This window comes from Manis javanica, chromosome 1 (assembly GCF_040802235.1).
Source record: "Manis javanica isolate MJ-LG chromosome 1, MJ_LKY, whole genome shotgun sequence".
NCBI lineage: Eukaryota > Metazoa > Chordata > Mammalia > Pholidota > Manidae > Manis > Manis javanica.
The window spans coordinates 23,503,182-23,525,214 of NC_133156.1; the positions used below are offsets into that span (position 1 = coordinate 23,503,182).

The 22,033-nt window shown below is 40.8% G+C and overlaps 2 protein-coding genes and 1 pseudogene across 12 annotated transcripts in view; 2 read left to right on the plus strand and 1 right to left on the minus strand.

Moving 5' to 3' along the window:
- LOC140848053 (transmembrane and coiled-coil domain-containing protein 5A-like) overlaps nucleotides 1-22,033 on the minus strand; it is a 180,328-nt gene that overhangs the window by 75,338 nt on the left and 82,957 nt on the right. The window lies entirely within an intron of this gene.
- Nucleotides 1-22,033, plus strand: part of LOC108403181 (transmembrane and coiled-coil domain-containing protein 5A) — a 78,946-nt gene that overhangs the window by 52,735 nt on the left and 4,178 nt on the right. For 4 of the 8 annotated variants that reach the window (XR_012128619.1, XM_073230302.1, XM_073230287.1 and 1 more), the window contains 8 exons: nucleotides 45-95; nucleotides 796-867; nucleotides 3,548-3,604; nucleotides 4,038-4,097; nucleotides 4,512-4,576; nucleotides 5,685-5,742; nucleotides 7,565-7,605; nucleotides 10,977-11,204. Coding sequence is in view for 7 of the 8 variants with exons in the window: in XM_073230302.1 (XP_073086403.1) it covers nucleotides 45-95; nucleotides 796-867; nucleotides 3,548-3,604; nucleotides 4,038-4,097; nucleotides 4,512-4,576; nucleotides 5,685-5,742; nucleotides 7,565-7,605; nucleotides 10,977-11,175 (603 nt within the window). In the remaining variant the exon portion in view is untranslated. Of the gene's footprint in view, nucleotides 1-44; nucleotides 96-795; nucleotides 868-3,547; nucleotides 3,605-4,037; nucleotides 4,098-4,511; nucleotides 4,577-5,684; nucleotides 5,743-7,564; nucleotides 7,606-10,976; nucleotides 11,205-20,970; nucleotides 21,334-22,033 lie in introns of those variants that run through there. The other 4 variants (XM_073230298.1, XM_073230320.1, XM_073230318.1 and 1 more) reach the window with 4 other exon arrangements.
- Nucleotides 7,989-8,084, plus strand: LOC140844846 (small nucleolar RNA U13; annotated as a pseudogene).

Consider the following 22,033-nt stretch of genomic DNA (forward strand, 5'->3'; position numbering starts at 1 on the left):
AGCAGGGAGCTCCACACCTATGCGCTGCTTCTTTCTCTCAACAGGAAAGGAAAAATGAGACTCTGGTCCATGATACAACAGAACTTCAGAAAAAGGTGGGATGGGGCTCTAGTTTTCCCCAGGTTGCCCGCAGCGGCTCCAGTTGTCAAAGGGACAAGGGAGGGAAAATGATCATAGAGGATCCCACATGTCAGAAAAGTCTGTGCAGGGGGTGGGTTCTACCCCTGCCCCCCTCTCACGAGGCTGAGCCTCGTACCTGAATGTCATGAAATTCCCTTGCAAGCATAAGTTGAAGGGAGTGGGTGGGCCATTTGGTGATCCCGTGGGTTTTTCATTCTGTTTTTCATTCTATCACAAGAAAATGGAATCCACTGACACTTTGTCGGAAGGTGAAAGGTTAATTTTATTTTCAACAGAGTTTTCAAATACTTAAATACCAAGGGCTTCCCTTTCCTTATCCAGACATTCACTCCACCTCAACTCTTGCTCAAAGTACAGTGTATTTCCCATGATTGCCCTACTTTCTGACCCCTGCCTGCAGCCCTCTGTAGCATAGGGTTCAGGGAAGTACTCCTGCTTGGGCAGACTCTAGCTCTGGTGGCCAAGACTAGTGAGAAGAAGACAGAGGTAGAATAAAGATGCTTCCAAGGGCACCAAGTATCCACTAAGGGACCATCTCCTGGCAGCTTTATCAAGGCCATGTTATTGGCTCTACACACCAAACAGTGTTTTTGACTTCTAGAATTTTTTATTTGATGTATTTTTTTTGAAATACGTGTTTATTTAAAATCATAGCTTACAAGGAAATTGCAAAAGGCAACCAAGTGTGAGCAAGGCCATCTACAGGGAGCACTGGAACAGTCAAAGGTAAATGAAAAATCAATCTTGAGAGGGTTTGGGTTACATGAGCAGGAAGCAAGCTTTTACGTGGAAACAACTATCAAAACTGGGATAAATTCTTTGTAGTTTTAGCCCATGTCAGACTTAAGCCTAGGCTACTGAGTACTGAATTCTTTTCTGCCCTTGGCATGGAATTTCACTCTGAAGCCATACATTTTGTTTCTCTCCCTTCAGGAAGAGCAGAACACAACTGCACAATGCATATATAACACTTAAGTCCCTGGTTTATATCCTGGTCCCAGCACTTAGTGAGCTATATGAAGTTGGGTAATTTAATCAGCCCCTTTCAGCCTCAGTTTGAAAACTGAATGAAATGGTATATTTTTAAGAGTAAAACCTTGAAACGTCACCTATTCAACATGATTATTTAAAAGTCTAGCTGAGGCAAATGTATGGATTCATAGAGCAGACCTAGGATTTGTCAATCTACTGTGTGCTAGGTAATTTACACACTCTTATCACTGACCCCCATCCAGAAAAGGTTCATTCAATTTACCACTCAAATATTTAGTGACCTCTACCTGCTGAGTGTAGCATACATTGCTTAGCATTTCTCTAATTGTGTTCCAAAGATAAAAACCTGGGCACAAGCACAATCCCTGAGATCAAAGATGCAAACTGGTGGACTTATTTTTTAATTGAGAAAGCAGGTACAATACTTACTTGATACTTTCTGTAGAATTCCATCTTTCCCTTGCCCTATTTCTCAGCGTCTGAAGCTCACACTTTCGCCCATACTATGTCTGTGGGCCATGATGCAGAGATGGACACACTGAAAATAGAAATAGAAAGCGAAAAATAGAGAATTACTTCCCTATTTCGTGTCAGCCAAATTAGTACTGATGGCCACACACACACACACAAAAAAAAACAGGAAGTCCAAAGCCACTAAAACAGCTTCCTTGGCCACGCCTGTCCAGGAAATGTATCTGGAAAGGGAGAAATGTGGAGCCTGCATGTGCTTCAGGATAAAGTTGAGGCTCAGGCTAGAAAGGCTTAGGAAGGCCCTTGACTAGCCTTGCCAAATAACTGAATTTGCTTCCTTCTGCTCAAAACAAGTTTTCTTGACAGTAGCCCTCCAGAGACCATGGTGAGGCTTTAAGTCTGGTAATTCTGTGTCACCTCAGCTGAGCCGAAAGACTATAGGTAGTTCCAGGCATTGTCAGAACAATGGCCATTATTTTCCTGGAAGCTATTAGCCCACCTCCAAAGAACTCTAAAGCATCACTGACCCTTTAAATTACACCCATTTGCCTACATGTGTTGTAGATTTCTCAAGTGATTTCTCTAATTCTATAAAATCCATAGCATCTCTTCCTTCTGTTGTTCTTACATCTTGGAAATCAGCTCATCAGTTTAATAGTATGCCTGCTGCGCCTCTTTGTGTCTCAGACCACCGTCCTGAAAATACAGCCCTTAGCACATTTGGCTCTCTGGCCCTGGATATAATTGACTGAAGAGGAAAGGAACTGTTAGAAGTCTTCAGATGTGAAACAATGGCACCTAGATCAAAGTGGGAACAGTAGAGCTAAAAGTGGAAGGAAGGAAAAACTTAGGCTTGTCTGCTCTAACTAGGGAATATGCCCCGAGCACATCTATTCCTCTGCTACTATTACCCTCTGCAAGACACCATAAGCCCTTGCCTGGATGCCAAATTAGCCTCTTAGTCTTCCTGCTTCTGCTCTTACCCGTAATCTACTTTTCACACATAGAAAAGACTTATTCTTTAAAAACACAAATCAAGTTATGTCCTTACTACTTCGAGTTCACACCTGGATTCTCACTGCAATTAAAATAAAGAACCAAACTCTAGAAGCTACAAGGCCTTCCACATAATCTCATCCATGCCAACCTTTCCCCACCTCATCTCCTCCTTCCCAGGTGTTTCCCCACGCTCCAGCCACAGAACTTCCACATACACTACATATGTGCTCTTTCACACTCTTGGCTCTTGCTGCAACCCTGCATGGGCCATATTTCTTCCAGATCTCCATTTGGCTACTATTTACCATTTGGATTTCAACCCAGCATCATCCCATCAGACAGGACTTCACCCATGATCGCTCTCATGCCACCGCTAGCACTACATTTCTCTGTATTTCTTTCATAGCATTTATCATTGTCATGTTGACTTATGTGTTAACGTCCCCAACTATAATGCAGCTCTGTGAGGCAGAGACTCTGCCTGTCAATCCTGTTCACCACTGTAGACTTTCTGCTCTCATGGCCCTCTGCCCATCACTCCAACACAGTGACCAATATAGAATAGGCTTCCATCAAACAAGGGAGGAAAAGAAGGAAGGACTACGGGGAGCAAAAAAGGAGTGAGCGGTAAGTATATAAAAGGAAAAGGAAGACTGAGGTTTTTCAAGATTGATGTTTTTCCTAAGAGGAATGGCTAACAAGGAAGGAAGCTAAGAATTGTAGTTTAAGCATGAGTGGAGCCCTCATGAATGCTAAGGCCTTGGGAGTGTAGAAAGGTAGGTTCACCTTAAGGATGCTGCATGGTTTGACTCTCCTCCATTAAAAAGACATCTGATATCATACCTGGTGCTCTTCAGCCACCTGTAAGATGACCTTTGAGACAGCATTTCAGAATGGAAGCCTGCTTGCACCTTGAGTTACCCATCTCCTTCCCTTTCTATAGGTTAAGTTACAAGAGCTGGAAGCTTCCTGTGCTGACCGAGAGAAGGAACTGGCTAAGGTGATGGTAGTAATTTCAGTATTTCTTCCCCCAGAGGAAGGAAAAGTTGATGTTCAGTTAGAGGACACAATACATTCTGCAAATGATTGACTTACATATAATAAGGTTCCAGATGCAGAACCATTATCGGGTTGAGGAGGGGATGAAGGAAAGGAAGGTAAATGCAGTCTCCAAGGTTTCCTTCTCTTCAATAATTTTTATAGGATATGTTCCATATCTGTATCTATTCTCTCAACTGTCCCAAAATAAACTTCCCTGCAAAATAAAGCTTATCTAGCATCAGAAAATAAATGAGTTCATACATACAGCAAAAACATATTTAGGACAATTAGAAAACTACATTTAGGGTCTGAGATTTAGGAGGAAGCAAGTATACTCTGGTTCTTAGAGAAATTTCCTGAAAGAAATTTAAGACTGAATTTTGGTTTGCCAGGTAATGGAAGACTATGCTTTGGTGGCCCAGCTCTGCAAAGATCAGGTCTTCTGCATTAAGGTACAGTTTCTTGGTAATGGGACAGAGAAGGGTTTGTAAGGTACAGGATAATATGAAACCAGGCTTTTCAAAGAACACTCTCTAGAACAATATTAACTCTTCAAAGTGGCATGACAAAGGGTCTTTGGGTCCCTGACAACCCGGCACCAATATCATTCTGTTACAGCCCTGGTCTCCTGACCTCTGTGCTCTTAAATTCATAACGAGCACTTTTCCTTTCATGACACCAATTACCCAGGGACCTGCCTGGGAAGGTAGGAAGTGCAGCGAGAGATCAGGAGTGGTGGTGGGTGTCGGGGCTGGAAAAGGAGACCAAGCATTCATGTTACCACGTAATAATACATGCTTCTTATGATTAGAAAAAGTATAAGGCTTCTAATTAGTAACTGTGGTTTCTTTTATTTCTCTTGGAAGAAGTACCAGGAAACTTCAAAGAACATTGAAGAAGAGGTAGAGACGCGGCTCCTTGAGAGAGAAGTGTGAGTTTTGGAAAAAAAAGGAACTTCTTGGTTTTAGTGGTAACTCCATCTCAGCCTGGGTCAGAGCAAACATTCCTCTGACCAGTTCCTACTCGGGACTGAGTGAGCCCGAACCGCACATCTCTCTCCCTTCTGTTAGTGATTGCTTGGCTCCCACTAAACCGCACCAACTTTAAAATGCAGGTCCTCCTTCCATCCTCCTTAAAAAACCACAGAAACACATCTCCCTTCATGCTTTTATCACATTTTCAATTATTCAGGTTTATATTAAGGGCAGGAACATCTGATTTTAAAAGGGCTGGTAGTCAGGCACTCTGATGAGTAGTACATTCTTACTTTCACAGAAAAGCCCTTTAAACTAATACCACCCTTCATTTTCCCAAAAACATAGAGGCTCAGCCATATAAGATAGGCATGAAACTAACCTCTAGACACACGAAGGCTATCATATTACCAAACCCAAACTGTACACTATATTAACTACTAAACTAGGACCATTAAAGGTTAGACATGGTAAGACAAAAGCCCCTGCCCCTCCTTTCTGAGTTTGTCTAGACCTGACATGGTGAGAAAACAAAGTAAAAAATCTCACTCCCATTTCTTGGCCCCTTTTTAGAAGTTAAATCTTAACTTACTCAAGAAGTACTTACATTTATTAAATATTTTGGATCTTGGGATCAAGGTAAACAGAACCAAACTTCATACCGCCTCTAAATAGCCTTGGTATGCATTGTGGCCTGGGAGGGCCACAGGGTACCAGGACTTGGAATTCTGAAGGATACCTTCAAGTTTCCCGAGAGCCTTCTTGAACATTAAGTATGGCTTCACTGCTAAGGTGAGTTTCTACAACAGAGCTGCCCAATAAAACTTTGTGCCATCCAATAAGGAGCCAAGGGCCACCTACTGAGTACCTGAAACATGGTTAGTGTGACTGAGGAAATGATTTATTTTTATTTTTATTAACTTATTGTTTATAGCTACATGCAGCCACTGGCTTCCATAGTGGACAGCACAGCTTTAGAATATGAAACTTTTTAAATAATCATTATGTAGTATGGATATTTGAGTGAACTTTATTCAATCCCTATCTTGGTTCACTTCCCCCTAGATCAAAAGTCTTGAGCATGAACTCGGCAAGAAAAGAACATAACAGTCAAAATAATAAGGTGAGCCTTCCACCCTGTGTCCTCTGAGGGCCACTGCCTGTCAGAGTTTCCAAAACACTATAAGCCAGGAAACATACACAAAGCTTCCCATGTGCATTTTCCAAGAACAGTACTAGATATAATTTCAAAGCATTCCAACCTGAAACAAAGAAGACAACTGTCTTCCCTCTCTTACAGCCAAGTAAATATGAGGCATGTCTTCGTAGAAACTAGTCTAAGACCTAAGAAGGTTCAGAATGCAAGTAAGATGGAACATTAACTGCGGCTATGCTCTACAGAGAAGAGGCTAATATATGACACATACACCACACCGCCCTCCTAATGCAATCACAGAACTCTTTCCATATGATCCCGACATGTTCCCGAATCTTTCAAAACACACAGCACCAGGGTTACCTGTCACTATCTGATCACAGTCGCCCCATGAGTTAACATAAGAAGTCATCACTTCTTTATGACACAGCTCCAAATCCATTCATGTTTAACATCGTGATGTCACCAGCACATATGCAAAGGTCAGAAGGACATAGAATTGGGTGCAGAGCATCACGGCTCTTTCCCTGTTTGGCATTTTGTGGCAGCAAGTTCACAGGGCTAAAAGATAAACTTTTATTTAACTTTATTTTTGTAATGAATATTGGTTTAAGAGGCAAGGTTGACATTCCCCAGAAATTTATTGGCATGAAATATATGATCTTGATAATCTCACCAAAAAAAAAAGTCTTCTTTTCCTAAAAAGCAAACATCAATAATACACCATTGTTCCTGGGGTCATCCAGATGTTTGGGTATATGTCAGACATGCCCACAGTGACCATGACTCCGATTGTCCTGAGCAAGTTATTCTGGCCCCTCTCTTGCATATTCCACTCAGCAAAAAAATATTAACTGGACCCTGAAATTAAATGGACTCCCTCTCTCTAGGATGAGGCTCAGCATACTTTCTGACATGTCCCGTCATCTATCCCCAATGGTTCATCAAAGTGTTCATCTGACTACACATCAGAGGAAAAACAGAGTGTCTTCATCAAGATTATGAGAGTCCCATGATGGTCCCGTGCCCTGAGTTTGAGCCGTCTTTACAGAGACGCTCCCTGGGCACTGATTAGAGGGCACTTCACCTCATCTGGCTCAAGTTATACAACCAAATTTGTAAAACAAAGTTTCTCATGATTCCAGTTCTATGAGCCTTATTTACACAATTTTAAAATCTTAATTCCTCTTTTTATCTCCCAAGGAAGTTAAAAGGAAAATGAAATAACAAAGAAAATATTTTGTCAAAGAAATGCCACAGAAATTCAGGATGTATTTTCATCTTTACATTTTTATACTTCTAAAACTTACCTCAGAATGTATTTGTGTGGTTTCCATAGCTTGTTCATTCCTCTAAGGGTTTCTGGCTGAGCTGAAGGTTAAGCGAAGAGTTATGAGAGCCCAGAATGTGGATTCGCAGAGGTCCCGCCTGGCCCTGCCACTAACTAGCTGTATAACCTTGGGCAACATACTTTACGTTTCTATGCCTTCCTCTACTCCTATCAGTATATAAGAAGGTGATACAAAATCATATATAAATATGTAACTGTGTATATATATACACACACACACATATATATATGCATATGTATATATAAATACTGCACACACACATATATGCATATGTATGTATATGCATGGGCTTTGAAATTTTCATGTTTATGCTTATGAAAAAAATTTGTATGGTATCTAAACATAACATATAACTAATAGCTCACTGAATATTACTTGACAGAGATGACAGCTTCAAAAAATTGCTTATTTATCAATTGCCTTTCTTCTTCTCCCAGGACAAGTCTCTCCAAAAGAAGGGAATATGGCTCTGTAAAAGGCAAGTAAATATCTTTGAGGACTTCTTGAAAACTGGGAGATCTACTAGCCATCCTGCAGACGACAAGGAGAACCTTTTATACACACACACACACACACACACACTCTCACTCTCTCTCTCACACACACACACACACACACAGAGTCAACAAACTAGTGTCATCAGTGACCACATGTCTCAGTTTACATGCTATGACTTCTTGCCGAAAGGCAATTACTAATCTCATTTTCTAGTATTAGCACCCAACAGCCCAGTAAGTAATCAGAAACGGGAATCTTATCACCTAAAAGAGATGTGGCAAATCTCATATTTACTCCCTCTTCCCTTAACAGTCTGAAATAATTTGATGTATCTGGATCCCCAGTAGAGTCAGTAGATTAGAAATGGGGTTCATAAGCATAGTGATTGGGTTTTCACACTATTGTATGAGACACGCCTCCCTCAAACCTTGTTACAATGTCAGCTCTTTACCCCCGACATGAAAAATATATACATACATAGGGAGAGAACTTCTAAATGCAAGTATACTGCTGCCTAATAACAGATAAAAGAGGAAATGATTGTGAAAGAGATAAAGCACCTAACAGTATCCAGCACATCATAATTGCTCAAAAATATTTGTTAACCTGAGTAAGAACTCAACATTCAAACAACTGAGTGCATATTAGTTCTGAAGGAATCACTGGGACAGCAAAAATTTGTATTCATGTAGCCTTGTATTTTCAAGTAAAGGTCAAATTATGTTCAATATAATCTGTTTACGAAGGCACACAGAAACAGATTCAAAGTGGTATAAAATATGATTTAGAAAGAGTTCCATCAAAATGATTAACATAAAATTATTGGTGTTTAAAGGTAATTTCCAAATGTCTAGAATATTGGCTTAAGGGGGATGTCCCTTCATACAAGGTAAATGAAGTACTACATATTTTGATATCCCCACATACAGTGTTCCTGGAACACCTAGTAGAATTCTTCCTAGAACTCCTAGGACTGCCTTCACCTATACTTTTAACACCCGTGCCAAGCATGGAATTGCCCAGATGGACTCCCAAGGACTGTCTGCCTTAATGAGAGTTGGTGATCTGGAGGAGAATGTACAGGTTTAGTTCAGGAAACTACAAATACCTTCCCTCTTGTTTTACTCCACCACTCTGTGGGGCACTGGTATGCTGGTTGTTAACTCAAGAGATTAAAAAGTTGGTTATTCCTAAGATTTTCCCTGGGAATGTCACCCAGAACCTCCTTATGAATATTGTATCCAGCTTCAAGGAGATTTGCAGGAAGGAGGAAGGAGGTTTGTAAAGGGCCTCTGATTCTAATTCTAAGATACTTCACCAGAATGGATCCTGGATCCTGGCTCTAAGATCAACACTAGAGAAAGACTTCAGAGAACTGGTGGGGAAGGGGTTCTCTGTGACTAGTGAGGGCAGGTGGTAATGAATTTGTCCTGGAGCTGCAGGCAGCCCAGAACAGCTGGATAAGGTTAATGTAGGAAGGAAACAGTGGCGGTTTGCCCATACAAATCATAGTAAAACAGCAAGGGAAAAAAAATTCATCATTTATAGGGAAATTTAGAGAAATGTATTAAGAAATATTAAAAGTATCATGAATGAAAGAAGAGAAATACCATGATCATGGATAGGAAGCCTTAATATCAGAAATACATCAGTTGTCTCCAGTTGATAAATAGTCAATTAAATTCCAATCAAACTCCCCAAAAGATTTTTCATGGAATTGAATGAAATGATTCTAAAATATACTATATTTGGAGGAGTAAAGGGTCAGACATAACCTCGAAATTTTAAAGAAAAGCAACAGGTGGGGAATACTATGAAGCTGTAATAATTATGATAGTGTGCTATTGGGACCAGACTAGGAAAACTGAACAATGAAACACAACAAAAAAAGAGCTTAGAAACAGTGCACATTTAGACCTTTGATCTGTAACACTAATTATATGTCTTAGGGGAAAGGAAGAATCGTTGAAAAATATGGTAGGAAAAACATTACCCAAATAAGACAAAAAATGATATCAGATCACTAACATTGAGCATATATAAAAAGCAGGCACAATGTGTTAAAGACTTCAATGTCCACAAAACGAAACAAAGGGGATCTTTAGATTGCAGCATGAGTTATCTACTACCACTCAACAAATTACCCCAAAACTTCCTAGTTTCAAATAATAAACATTTATCATCCCATAGTTTCTATGAGTCAGGAATCTTTGAGTCATTTAGCCTGGTAGTTCCAGCTCAAGGTCTGGTATGAGGCTACAGACAAGATGTTGGCCAAAGTTACAGTCATTAGAAGGCTTGGCTGGGGCTAGAGAATCTATTTTCACACTAGCTTTTTTGCTGGATTTTGACAAGAGGTCTCAGTTCCTCAGCACATGCACATCTCCACAGGGCTGGTTGGGTATCCTCCCAATATGACAGAAGGTGTTCTCTTGAGAGTTAAGGAAGAAGCTGCTGTGTCTTTAGCACCTAGTCTAGGAAGTCATACACTGGCACCTCCACAATACTGTATTCTTTAGAAATGAGCCATTAAGTCCAGTCCACATCCCAATGAAGGGAAATCTCATAATGAGAGGACTATCAAAGAATTTGTGAACATATTTTTAAAATGCTACAAACCCTCAATGAAGATAGAAGTATCTTTCAGGCCTTGGTATAGGGCATGGATTTCTAGCATGACATGAAAGGATTAGTTCTAATTAAAGGAAAGGTTGATAAACTAGACTTTATTGAAAATTATTAACTTTTGCTCTTCAACACTTAGAGCAAGTGAAAGTTAGAAAGTAGAGGGAAGTTATTAATAAAGTACACATGGAAAAGGATTCATATCAAGAACACAGAAAGAACTTTTACCATTTAGTTAAGAAAAGATCAAACAACCTAGCAGATAAATGGGCAAAAGGAACACATCAGACCAATAAACCTATGCACAGATATTCAGCATCACTGTTCATCTGGGAAATACAGATCAAGACCATAATGAGATATTACTTTACAATCATTTGATTAGTGAAACTTTAAAAATCTGATGGTAAGTGTTGGAGAGGGTATAGATCCATAGAAATGCATACTCTGCTAGTGCGGTATAAATTGGTGTGACTAAGTCACAAGATAATTTCAGATAATGATAAATACTAAAAGAAAATAAAACACAGCGATGGAAGACAGTAACTAGCAAGCCTGCACAAGGGAAGGACCACATTTACAAGGGGTTGCTGGGAACGGAGACAAGATTTAGTGGGAGACATTTGAGTATCAAGAAGGAACCAGGTGTGCACTGAGGTATGACTTACTATTTTGTTCCTGGTTTTCTAACATCTGGCTAAAAGTTTCTTGGCTTTCTCTTCTCAGGATTTTTCAGGTTCTCTTTTTCATCACCCTATTTTTCATCACACTGCTGGGCTACTTGCTTTTCCACATAAGCTTTATAAATCCAGACCTCCTAATCGACATACTACCCAAGATACTGAACAGGAGCACCTTGTGGAGGCTAAGAAGCTTCCTCTCTGCATCTCTCACACTTCGGACTGAGGACTTGTTGCCCCACTAATCTCCAAAAAACATCCTTGGGAAAAGAAGGCAAGTGGTACCTGACTGTGTACACTAGGAGATGGTGGAACTTGTAGAGGGAAGATGTTTTCTCCAGTTTTTCCCTTGAGGTTTGCCTACTGATTACCTTTCCCCCCATGTTGTGTTTCCAAGATCGACCTTGCCCAGTAAACAGCTCTGTCAATAGATTTCAGCAGCTATAGGATAAGCTAAATAGTATGAAATAGTAAACAAAGTAGACCATTTTCAGAATAATGTCATAGATGCTAAGCAAAGTTAGAGACCATCATTACTCCTAGATAAACTTAAAAATGTAAGAGACCAGATCTCTGCAATGCAGATGGCTCTTTACTGATAATTAGAACTCTATAGCTGCCAGTGACCTTAACTTAAGCTAACTTAGAAATTACAGCAAAATTTAAAAAAATATGTTGCCTTATGGAACTAAAAATCTGAGGTTGCAGGCATGGATGAATCCAGAAGTTTCACCAGTGTCCTCAGGGCTTCATCTCTCTCCATTTCTCTGAATGGGCATTGCTCCTTTAAGTGGCAATATTCTGAAAATAACTTAAATCTTATACTACCCGATTAGCAACTTCAGTACAATCAGTCTTTTCCAATAGCTACAGCAGGAAATACCAAAGAATCTGTATTGGCCGAGGTCAAATGCCTATCCCTGTCCCATAATCAGCTGATCATGTGTCACCAAAGTCATCCTTTAATGAAAGGCTTATAGGCATCTAGTACCACAGATAAATATTACGAACAGAAGTAACCAAATGGAAAAAAAATTAAGCAACTTTCTTAATCTGGTAAATTGCCTAGAATGAGTAAATTCTTTCTTAACCCCAGGCCTCAGAGAAAACAAAATCCTCTTCTCCTGGCAATTACTAGAGTAATGTGCAAATATGCATCGTCTGACAATACAAGTCATGGAGTTTTCACCTGGCACCCTAAATGGAAACACCCCCCACCCATCTCAAGGAACAGCATTGCATGCGTGGCTTATTCCCACACTGAGTGGCAGTGGCATCTGGCACTTTCTGCCCAGTATGTGCAGCCTTAATAGGTGTTTCCCTAAACCAGACTTTGTTCTTGGCACAAGGGGAGGATAAGGTATGGCCAGCTCCCATTTACCATTGTCCTGACACATGACAGAGCTGAGCAAGAAATCCACTCCTCTGCACTCATGAATTTGAGACTTAGAATCATGAAAGTAAAAGTATTTTCACACATTGTAATTTCAGAGTCACTTAAGAAAACTTAAAAAAAATTTTCCTTTCATGCATATTTCATTATTCATCACCATGTTTTCTCTGCTGTAGCTAAGTGACAAAGCCCCAACTTCTGTGGGATGCAGCGAAAGCAGTCTTAAGAGGAAAGTATATAGAAATCCAGGCATACTTAAGAAGGAAGAACAATCCCAAATGAATAGTCTAATGTCACAATTATCGAAACTGGAAAAAGAAGAACAAATGAGGCCTAAGGTCACCAGACGGAGGGACATAATAAAAGATCAGAGAAGAAATAAACAAAATTCAGAAGAAAATCAATGAAACCAAGAGCTGGTTTTTCAAGAAAATAAACAAAATAGATAAGCCTCTAGCCAGACTTATTAAGAGAAAAAGAGAGACAACACACATCAACAGAATCAGAAACAAGAAAGTAAAAATCACGACAGACCCCACAGAAATACAAAGAAATATTAGAGAATACCATGAAAATCTATATGCTAACAAGCTGGAAAACCTAGGAGAAATGGACAACTTCCTAGAAAAATACAACCTCCCAAGACTGACCCAGAAAGAAACAGAAAATCTAAACAGACCAATTACCAGCAACAAAATTGAATCGGTAATCAAAAAACTACCCAAGAACAAAACCCCCAGGCCAGATGGATTTACCTCAGAATTTTATCAGACATACACAGAAGACATAATACCCATTGTCCTTAAAGTTTTCCAAAAAACAGAAGTGGAGGGAATACTCCCAAACTCATTCCATCAAGCCAACATCACCCTAATAGCAAAACCAGGCAAAGACCCCACCAAAAAAGAAAACTGCAGACCAATATCCCTGATGAATGTAGATGCAAAAAAACTCAACAAAATATTAGCAAACCGAATTAAAAAATACATCAAGAGGATCATACACCGTGACCAAGTGGGATTCACCCCAGTGATGCAAGGATGGTACAACATTCGAAAATCCATCAACATCATCCACCACCTCAACAAGAAGATAGACAAAACCACATGATCATCTCCATAGATGCTGAAAAAGCATTCGATTAAATTCAACATCCAGCCATGATAAAAACTCTGAACAAAATTGGCATAGAGGGCAAGTACGTCAACATAATAAAGGCCATAAATGATAAACCCACACCTATCATCATACGGAACAGCGAGAGGCTGAAAGCTTTTCCTCCGAGATCGGGAACAAGACAGGGATGCCCACTCACCTCCCTGTTATTGAACATAGTACTGGAGGTCTAAGCCACAGCTATCAGACAAAACAAACAAATGCAAGGAATCCAGATTGGTAAAGAAGAAGTCAAACTGTCACTATTTGCAGATGACATGATATTGTACACAAAAAACCCTAAAGACGCCACTGCAAAACTATTAGAACTAATATCGGAATTCAGCGAAGTTGCAAGATAAAAAATTAACACACAGAAATCTGTAGCTTTCCTATACTCTAACAATAAACTAATAGAAAGAGGAATCAGGAAAACAATTCCATTCACAATAGCATCAAAAAAAAAAAAAATACCTAGGAATAAACCTAACCAAGGAAGTGAAAGACCTATACCCTGAAAACTATAAGACACTCTTAAGAGAAATTGAAGAGGACACTAACCAATGGAAACTCATCCCATGCTCTTGGTTAGGAAGAATTAATATCATCAAAATGGCCATCCTGCCAAAAGCTATATACAGATTTAATGCAATCCCTATCAAATTACAAACAACATTCTTCAACGAACTGGAACAAATAGTTCAAAATTTCATGTGGAAACACCAAAGACCCCAATAGCCAAAGCAATCCTAAGAAGAATAAAGGGGGGGGGGGATCTCGCTCCCCAAATTCAAGCTCTACTACAAAGCCACAGGAATCAAGACAATTTGGTACTGGCACAACAACAGAGCCACAGACCAGTGGAACAGAATAGAGATGACAATAACCCAAACATACATGGTCAATTAATATACAATAAAGGAGCCATGGACATACAATGGGGAAAGGACAGTCTCTTCAACAGATGGTGCTGGCAAAACTGGCCAGCTACATGTAAGAGAATGAAACTGGATCACTGTCTAACCCCATAGACAAAAGTAAATTTGAAATGGATCAAAGACCTGAATGTAAGTCATAAAACCAGAGAACTCTTAGAAAAAAACATAGGTATAAATCTCTTCAACATAAACATGAGCTACTTCTTCACGAACATACCTCCTTGGGCAAGGGAAACAAAAGCAAAAATGAACAAGTGGGACGAAATCAAGCTGAAAAGCTTCTGTACAGCAAAGGACACCATCAATAGAGCAAAAAGGTACCCTACAGTATGGGAGAATATATTCATAAATGAGATCTGACAAAGGATTGACATCCAAAATATATAAAGAGCTCACACATCTCAACAAACAAAAAGCAAATAATCCAATTAAAAAATGGGCAGAGGAGCTGAACAGACAGTTCTCCAAAGAAGAAATTCAGATAGCCAATGGACACATGATAAGATGCTCCACATCGCTAGTCATCAGAGAAATGCAAATTAAAACCACAATGAGATATCACCTCACACCAGTAAGGATCACCATCATCGAAAAGACAAACAACAAATGTTGGCGAGGTTGTGGAGAAATGGGAACCCTCCTACACTGCTGGTGGGAATGTAAATTTGTTCAACCATTGTGGAAAGCAGTATGGAGGTTCCTCAGAATGCTCAAAATAGAAATACCATTTGACCCAGCAATTCCACTTCTAGGAATTTACCCTAAGAATGCAGCACTCCAGTTTGAAAAAGACAGATGCACCCCTTTGTTTATCGTTGCACTATTTACAATAGCCAGATATGGAAGTAACCTAAATGTCCATCAGTAGATGAATGGATAAAGAAGATGTGGTACATATACACAATGGAATGTTACTCAGCCATAAGCAAAAAACAGATCCTATCATTCGCAACAACATGGATGGAGCTACAGGGTATTATGCTCAGTGAAATAAGCCAGGCAGAGAAAGACAAGTACCAAATGATTTCACTCATGTGTGGAGTAGAACAACAAAGGAAAACTGAAGGAACAATACAGCAGCAGAATCACAGAACCCAAGAATGGACTAACAGTTACCACAGGGAAAAAAGGGACTGGGGAGGATGGGTGGGAAGGGAGGGATAAGGGCGGGGAAAAAGAAAGAGAGCACTAAGATCAGCATGTATAGTGTGGGGGGGGGGCACAGGGGAGGATGTGCAACACAGAGAAGACAAGTAGTGATTTTACAGCATCTCACTACAGAGATGGACAGTGACTGTGAAGGGGTATGTGGGGGGGACTTGGTGAAGGAGGGAGCCTAGTAAACATAATGTTCTTCATGTAATTGTCACCAAAATAAAAAAAAAAAAGATACAAACTTAGAATCATATATTGAAGCGTATACAGATTTAGAGTTTTTTATATCTTCCTGGTAAATTGAAATTTTTATTATTATGAAACTTCTTTTTATCTCTAGTAATATTTCTTGTTTTAAAGTTTTATCTGATGTTCACTCTCTTCTGCTTGGGGTTTGAAAAGAGTACTTTTTTACATCTTTTTATTTTCAACCTCTTTATTTTCATATGTGAGATATGTTTCTTAGACTCAGAATGGAATTCTTGGTGGTTTTTAATCCCATCTGCTCTGACCAAATTTTCCAATTTATAAAGCACTGTACTCCATTTACATTTATTACAATTATCTAGATGCAAGGAGATTTTTAAGATTGTGGAAACATTTATCAGAAGGGGAAAGGAAAAACTAAAAAGACTGAAAATAGAAGGAAGGAAAGGGAAATGATGACTGGTGGGGTAAGTTCTAGAGGTGGCGGACAGCATGATATCGAGAGTCCCGAGCACAGAACGAGGGGCGGTGTTGCAGAGGACACCGGGGGGACAGGCACAGACCTCCGCTTGGTGGTGGTGTGAAGCTGTGTGGGAAGTTGCAGGATGCTCACAATTATCCAGTACACAAGAGTCTTTGCTTCAGAGCCAAATACTAGGCTTCTAAAGGTCAGAGTTTGGTAGTTCTTGGCCTGCTGTCTTGTGGGCTGGGGTGCAAGGACAAAACAAGCCTAAGCACAGGAACGCCCAGCCGAGTGTGTTTGCTTTACCACGATGACTGAGTTGTTTAGGAAAAATACAGGGTGCAAAGACTAGAGTTTAGATATCCTCGAGAAGAAACTGAGCAAGGTATATGCTAATCCCTGGACAGTTTAAACAAACATCGTGCACTGGAAATGTTTCACAGATCTGATCTTCCTGAGGCCTGGTGGCTTGAGGACAGGCAGGCATCACGTGTCTGGCTTCAAGCTCTTCATGAGACCATACTTAAGCCAAACTGGGAATGATGAAATCCTTCCTTCTCACGCATCCAATTGGCATTTATGGACACACAACTGTAGAGATAAGAAATGGCTCTGGAAGATGTGTGTGTGTGAAAACCCATACTCAACAATGGCTAATGCTTGGCCTGACCACAGACTGTACAAAGGCAAACCACCTGAGAAGCAAAGGAATATATGGTGAAAATAAAATAAAATGCCCACTTAATGTGTAGGCAGTTTAATTTTTATGGTTAAGTAGTACAGGAAAAAGAATGTAAATAAGCCTTCCTACATATTTCTCAAACCCCCTAGTCTCTATGTTGTCACCATACTTCTATGGCCATATTTAGGTTATACCTTTTTAGTATTCTGATTTTTCAGAAATGGTAAAATACATGCATCCAGAGCAAAAGAGTGCCTCCCCACTACATATTTTCAGAATGTTTACTACCTCTCTTCATTCTTCTATTACTTTTAGCACCAAAGTCAAATTTTAATTAATTCTGAGACACTAAGCTAATCATCAGACTAATCAATTACATGGGAGGAAGAAATGTAAAATTAGGGAAAATAATTCACAGAGATGGAAAGAAGGGGAAAATATGCTGGTCAAAGTTATTTATTCTGGGAAAGTTTTTTCTCCCTCTACACATGACCTAAAAGTACATCTTAGTTCTGAGTCTTTGAAAAGAATTCTGAGTTTTAAATCAATGGAAGTTTTTTTGCAAATTAGCTGAGCTTTTACTCAGCAAGGTTTCCTGGCTATTATGGACAAGTTCACAATACCTTATGGAAACAGGCGTACAGACAGAGGGGCCACATCTGTTCAGCATTCCTGTCCTTACTCCAGGAATGCTGGATACACCAGCAACCTTGAGAAAGCCATTTGTAAATGTCTTACTAACTTATCTTCAGTCCCTGTAAAAACAAGTCCCTAAGCAAGTAGCAATTCTCACATCACCCAAAGTCTTGTCATTTGACAAGAGCAAGGGAATTAATGGCAAACCACCACCGAGTGGATCCATCATCAGGTACCACAGTTCAGATCACTCCTGGGTGATTTCTCCAAAGTGTTTGTGAACTGAGGTTTAGAGTTCTACCTGCATGTTAGGTTTTAACCATAAAAAGGATCTTTCATGCACTGAGAGTACCTGGCTGGGCCTTGGAGCTGTTCCTGAGCTCTGTTTCTAGCCCCATGGTGCTAGTGAGCCCTGCCACTTGGAAAACCACAGTATGCAGACCTGTCCATCAGAACGGTGGAGGGAAATGGACCAAATCAATTTTTAGCAATCACACTTCTATACAAAGAATGAATAAAATGTCTGGCGGGGTGGAAGATGGGAGGTCTGGAGGCTCTGGGAGAGTAGAAGGTGATCTCTGAGGGACAGTCTGGGGTGTTCTATTCTGTTATTAAAGGTGAAATTACTAACCCTCTTCCAGGAAATGAGTCAAGATTTAGAAGAAAAGGTAGAAGTTTTATGGTGAGTTGGAGCATGGGAGAGGTTAATGAACTGGTGGGCAACGTGAAGAGAAGTTCCAGGCACACGTTAAGGAAGTGACTCTCACAGGACCAAGGAGCCCCAACCAGCACAAGCTCGCCCAGGAGAAATTTTATGGTTCAAGTATTACTCAATACTTGATGTGTCAGAACATAGTGTACCCTTGATTTGAGAAGGGTCAATTTCATTTATCCCCTGCCTGTGTTTCCAGAAGCCACGTGGATGGCCCCCTACGTCCTGTCCAGAGTCCCATTTCCCATTCTTCAGCCACACTGGGCCAGTACACAAATCTAGACTTACTTTCTGTGCATATGTTCTTGAGGATGACATTTCCTCTCTTGAAACACCCTTTGATCCCTTTTAATGCTTATTAAATGCCAAGCCCTTTACAAAGATTTCCCTGATCCTTCTAATTTGGATATAATCTCATCCTCCTTCAGAGGAGGACCTATAGCATTCTCTACTTACAATGAAAATTAATCTTTCATTATTTATTCGGGTTATCTTGCCCTAATCTTTTCCTGTTTCCAATAGATTGTTAAACTTTGTGAGTATATGATACTTATTTAAATTCTCATTGGGTCCTCACATGTACCCAACACAACTCTTGCACACAGAATGTGTACAATACATACCTGTTAAAAGAAAATTGGATCAACATTTGTTGAATGATACTGAATTGATGCTATGAAAATGGCTCCCATATATGCGAGCTCATTTACTGAAAAATGGGACCAAGGTTCCATACAGCATGGGGTTCTGGGGGCTGGAATAGAAGTGGGGGTGAGGAGGATTTGATGCCAGGGCTGAAGACTATGGCGCTAATGGCATTCACAAGACAGCATGTCAGGGAGGCCAGTGTTGAGAATGAAACAGTCCAAAAGGAGCATCAACTGAAGAAGCAGCAACCAGGTTTCCCAAGAGAAAATAAGCTGGCCGGGCAGAGGACCGGCTAGGAAGTACGGCTGAAGAATCTTCTCACAGATACTGGAGTGAAAAAGATTGGAATCTGGTTGAAGAATTAAGTGCAGTTAGTTCTTTATGAGACTCTCCCTCCTGTATTGTTTTATCCAGTGAGATTTCCAGCCTGTGGTTGCCATTATCGTAGTTCAGATACCATCACTATAACGTGGAAGAAGTTCCTACCAGCTACTCTGCAGTGCGTCATCCTAACAACTCAGAATCCGTTCTTCTCAACCTTCCTTTCACAGTAAGCCTTCAGGGTGCTCTTGCAATGCCTTGTTGTGACCAAATTCTGCTACAGCTCTGCAAGCAGGTGAGGTGAGCGGCCTTGTCTAGCCCTGATTACACTGAGAGGGCAGGACACACCACAGACACCTCCGCCTGTCAGTGACAGAGCCTGGACTTAATCTCCTAGAATCGGATTGTCAGGTTGTGGCTCTTCCGACTTTGGCTTTTTGAGGGTTCGGGATCTAGTGATTATCATGAGGCACAGTGAAAAGGGTTCTGAAAGTAAACACATCCAAGTCCCACTTTGTTCACTGATAAAATTTACGGCTTAATGTGAGTCTCTCTTGGCTTCAGCCAGCTTGCTTTTGAAATGGGATAGTAATGCCAAGTCGCCCGGTGTGTAAAATTTTGAAGGTGGTGAACTTGACACAATAGGTTCTTGAGGCTCTTTTCTTAAATCAGTTACGTTAATATTTCTTGAGCACTTGTTTATGAGGGACTCAGGACTGAACAAGACAGGGCTGCTCCCTGTAAGTGCCCACACTCTGTGCTTTGGACTGTTTATCCCATCACACCGATCTGCCCTGAGGCATCAGTACCTTCCAGGGCTCTAGCAAGTCTCTGCCATCTAGATAAGTATTGATGGTGAAATCAGACATTTGTCCCATAACTCTCCAAGTGTTTATGTAAAATGAAGACAATAAAACACACTACTCAATGAGGGTGTACCAAGGATGAAATGAAATGGGAATTTAGAAGGGATTTATAAATTGTGAAAAGCTGTGGAAATGTAAATGGTGTGACCATTTATTCTGCATATGCAGAAAGCCTCTGAGCCCCTGTCTGAGGAAGACCAAGGGGGAAATGGGCAGGATGAAGTTCGTCATTGGCCTGGCACTTTTCAGGCGTGTCTGCCCTCTAGCGGCTGTGGTCCATGGCTGCTTCAAGGGAGGGGTGCCTGGAGAAGAACGGAGCACGCCTGTCTGGGAGGGTAAAGAAGGGTTCGGCAGGGAACTCAGCCTTGTCCTCACTGTCCTCCTCTGTAGGAGACATTGCCCACATCCCTTTGACCTATCTTCAGGTATAGTGGAAGGCACAAGCTTTGGGGGTGAACAGACCTGCCCCTGTCATTTACCACCAACCTGAGCCAATTTACCTAATTTCCCTTAGCTTTAGCCCCCCGTTTGCATGGGAAGAATACCCAATTTGAGCTTTTTGTAAAGGTACAATGAAATAATTTATATAGAATAGTCTGCACAGTACCTGGCACATTTTAAGCACTTTAAAAAAGGCTTTTATTGCCTTCACACTTTACTCATATTTCTGGGTTCATACTGGCAGGTTACTTGGGGCTGGGAATATATATTTAGCCCTTAAATCATCTTAGATACTTCCCCAATAAGCAAATGTTCCCTTTCTATCCTTTTCAAAGGGAAAATTGTTAGCCTGGAATTGTAAATTCTATAAATACAAGGTTAGATAATCTGCCTACCTAACCCTGTTCTGATTTCCCTCTTCAGATTTGTGGGACTATTTGCTGCTCTCACTGGGGACTGCCTGCTGCCCAGCAGGGCTTCTGATGGAACAGTTTATGAGCCTCTGACGTAAAAGATTGTCTTACTAATGAGGCACATTCCCAGGATGGGCAGATCTTCTTTCTTCACAAGCTGAACACAAGTGAAGCTCACTGGGTAACCCCTCCTCCTGCTTTCCCTCTGGTCCACCCTGCACATCCCTGACCAAAAGGCTGTGTGGCCAGTCACATCACCCTGTCTGTGCTTTGTTGGGAAGACATCAATTTGAGGAGGAAGACATAATCTGGTATTCCCAAGATGGATTTTGTTTACTGCTATCATAATCTTTCAGGCATTTGAAAGGATAGGTCCTTAAGCATCACAGAGGGAACAAATCGGATGACTCCAGGAAAAGTTGCTCAGCCTCCAAGAGGGGAGCTGGCCTCTGCTGGTACTGGTTCACAGGACCAACTGTGCCTCTCTGAACTTGGCATCTGAAGGAGGTAAAGGTCAGCTATCTGGGAGAAACTGTTCCAAGCTGAAGGAACAAACAAGTGGATGGCGTGTTTGAGAAACATCAGGGAAGCTGGTTTGACTAAAAAAGAGCAAGCAAGGGAGGATCTGAGGTCTGAGAGAGAAGACGGCTTTATAAGGACTCCGGCTTTTTCTCTGAGTGAGATGGAGAACAAGGGTTGGCTGGAAGAGTGACCTAACATGTCGTTTGGTTTCTGTATTAAAAAAAGGCTACAGAAAGGCAGGCGCAGAAGCAGGGAGAACAGTTAGGAATTCTTGCAGTTGTCCAAGTAAGAGATGCCCGTATCATGGACAAAGTAGATCCTGGACATAATGTGACATTAAGACCTAAAGATCTTCTGAATTGGCTGTGTGGTGTTGGAGAAAGACAGGAGTCACAGATGAGTCCAAGCATTTTCGCCTGAGCAACTAGGAGGATCAAGGTGCTATTACTAAGATGGGAAGATGGCAAGAAGGGCTGGTTTCGGATGGACAGCCAGGAGTTGGATTTTGGACATGTGAAACTTGAGATGACTAGCAGACAGCCAAGAGATAT